Raw genomic sequence first — 2715 nt, forward strand, 5'->3', positions numbered from 1 at the left:
CTCAGGTGTATCCGTAAGTTTTTTTTTTTTGTTTTTTTTTAAGTTTAATTACTTTAATTCAGCCGAACAATTCTGATCATTGGAATTAATATGTGGTTCAGAATATGAAACTAATGAGTCGCAACAGCACCGAGGACAAACACACTCTCACATAATAAATAAAGATATATAATAGGAGATGCGTTTCAAACAGGGTGGGTTTTTTTTTTTTCTTCAAAAAATCAAGTCCGTCTGCGCGCTCGGTGTCCATTGCGCATGCGCCAGTGGCACTTTCACTACCTGCCACACAATCCTGTATTTCACATGGGGCAAGCGGGAGTTCTCATCCACTTGCGTAAACGCTGCTGCTGCTGCTGAGTGGTGGTTGACAGTCTCAGGCGACAAGAGGAAAACAAGACAGCGGATTTTTTCTTCTTCTACTCTTCTTTGCTAAAGGCGTATCAGTGGCGGATGCCACCATGAAGCAGAAAACATAAGTAGAGCATTCATAAGGAGGCTGCCACTTGTACTTTACTGAAGATATCCATCGGTGGGATGAAGAACTGAAGTCTTAAGTAAGTAGCCAATACATGAGCTGCATCAAAATGTATTGTTAACTTTTTTTTTAATGATAAGCTCCTTGTTTTTGTTTTTGAAGTTAGTTCTACTTGAGCTTATTTTTCATGGTATTATTATTATTATTTTTCCAGCTAGAGTTTGTGCCAACATGTCTAAACCAATGGATCACGTCAAACGCCCGATGAATGCTTTCATGGTTTGGTCCAGAGCCCAGCGCAGAAAAATGGCTCAGGAGAACCCGAAAATGCACAACTCCGAGATCAGCAAGAGATTAGGAGCGGAGTGGAAACTTCTCACCGAGTCTGAGAAAAGGCCATTCATCGACGAAGCCAAACGACTGCGAGCGATGCACATGAAGGAACACCCAGACTATAAATACAGACCGAGGCGGAAGCCCAAGACTCTGATGAAGAAAGATAAGTTTTCTTTCCCGGTGCCCTACAATCTCGGGGAGCACGACGCGCTCAAAGTTAACGGGCTTTCCGCTGGAGCACTTTCCGAGTCCATCATTGGGAACCCTGATAAGGCTGCAGCGGCTGCGGCGGCCGCAGCAGCCAGGGTATTCTTCAACCCGTCCATGTCTGCGAACCCATATTCCTTTTTCGACCTGGGATCCAAGATGACTGAGCTCTCCCCACCTTCGTTTCCTTACGCGTCCCCGCTGGGCTACCCACCGGGAGGCGCCACGGCTTTCACCGGGACTGGCAGCGTCAGCGGCGGGACGCACACCCACACTCACTCACACCCGTCCCCGGGAAACCCAGGCTACATGATCCCTTGTAACTGTACGGGCTGGCCCTCAGCAGGACTCCAGCCGCCCTTAGCATACATCCTGCTCCCCGGGATGGGAAAACCTCAACTTGAACCGTACCCTGCATACGCTGCAGCGTTATGATAAGGCCCGCTGTGGACTTCTGAGAAACTGTGAAAAACAAAAACAAACAAACAAAAAAAAGCTATTCATGCAAGAGTTTTATTATGCATGCACAAACTTGTACATGTGATGAAGTGCTCGTCGTCTCAGATATCACATGTGTATGTATATTGATAAATGCCTTTATCTAAGGTAATGCTTATTTAGAGAACTCTCTAATCTATTATTACGCAGCCATCACCTCTCACAGCCCAGAGGCGAAGGACTAAAAGGATGGCACAAATGCACAGAGCAATTTGTGAAAACCCCATTTTGAAAAAGGTATTTCTATCTTTTTGCAAGTTGCACCTGCATAGACTAACCTGTTGGAATCAAGGGCAGCATATTCAACGAGCATATTAATCCTCTCAGATCAGTTGAAGGCTAATGGGTTGGTAATTCATGGATCAAGGAGGATTTATCACAACATTTCTCCCCTTCTTGAATGACTGTAAATGTGTACAGATAAAAATGACTCTAGTTTATTTGCCGTTATAGGCTTAGTGTTTGAGATAGGGGCCAGGCATTTCACTTGAGATGCGGTGTATATTTTGAGTTTTTAAACCGTTTTATAGATGTCTGTAATATTTATTGTTTAGTGGAATCTATGGTGACCCCCAGACAATTTTAAAAAGGACAAGACTAGTTCTGTAATATTTGCACATGAAACGTAGAGGATGTAATTTATTTTGAAGGTGGTTTGATTCCTCAAACCCTTTTTTTCCCTCCCCTCCAAAAAATTAAACGCAGGTGGAAGTTTATGCATCCCTCACCCCCCACTCCTCGTATCATGTGCAGCAGAAAAAAAACATTTTTAACTAACTCTTATGGAATTTGTATGTTTTGTGTTTTTCTTTAACCTCCGTTATGTACTTCAACCTATTGCTACTGTTCACTTGTTGAGCAAAAGGACTACAATAAAGCGTATTCGGATTAAACGGAAGGGAATAGCGGCTGTAGTTCTTGATGAGATGAACAAGATTGTTATCTTTTCTTTTTCTTTTTTTTTCTTCCTGCTCCTCAGTCCAGGTGAAGTGTAAGGTATCCTCCAAAGGCCGCTTTTGTCCGCGTTTTCAATGGCATTACTGGGGGGGAATCTAAATCAGCCCATTGTAATCAGGAGCCAAAACCTTATTTATCACAATTTTAATCGTGAATAGGAGGGAAGATAAAACTGTGTGGTACTCTGAGCTTGTCTTTTCCCATGCAGGGACAGAAAAAAAGAGAGAGGGTGCCTTTAGGCT

At 43.4% G+C, this 2715-nt stretch overlaps 1 protein-coding gene across 1 annotated transcript; it reads left to right on the forward strand.

The window, feature by feature from the left end:
• Positions 1-217: 217 nt before the first annotated feature.
• Positions 218-2414, forward strand: sox21b (SRY-box transcription factor 21b). Its single transcript, XM_042495241.2, has 2 exons — positions 218-554; positions 690-2414. The coding sequence occupies exon 2, from the start codon at positions 707-709 to the stop codon at positions 1451-1453; it is 747 nt and encodes a 248-aa protein (XP_042351175.1). The 5' UTR covers positions 218-554; positions 690-706; the 3' UTR covers positions 1454-2414.
• Positions 2415-2715: the final 301 nt, after the last annotated feature.

Source organism: Plectropomus leopardus, chromosome 10 (assembly GCF_026936395.1).
Source record: "Plectropomus leopardus strain MGB_pleo_1.0 chromosome 10, ASM2693639v1, whole genome shotgun sequence".
Lineage (NCBI taxonomy): Eukaryota > Metazoa > Chordata > Actinopteri > Perciformes > Serranidae > Plectropomus > Plectropomus leopardus.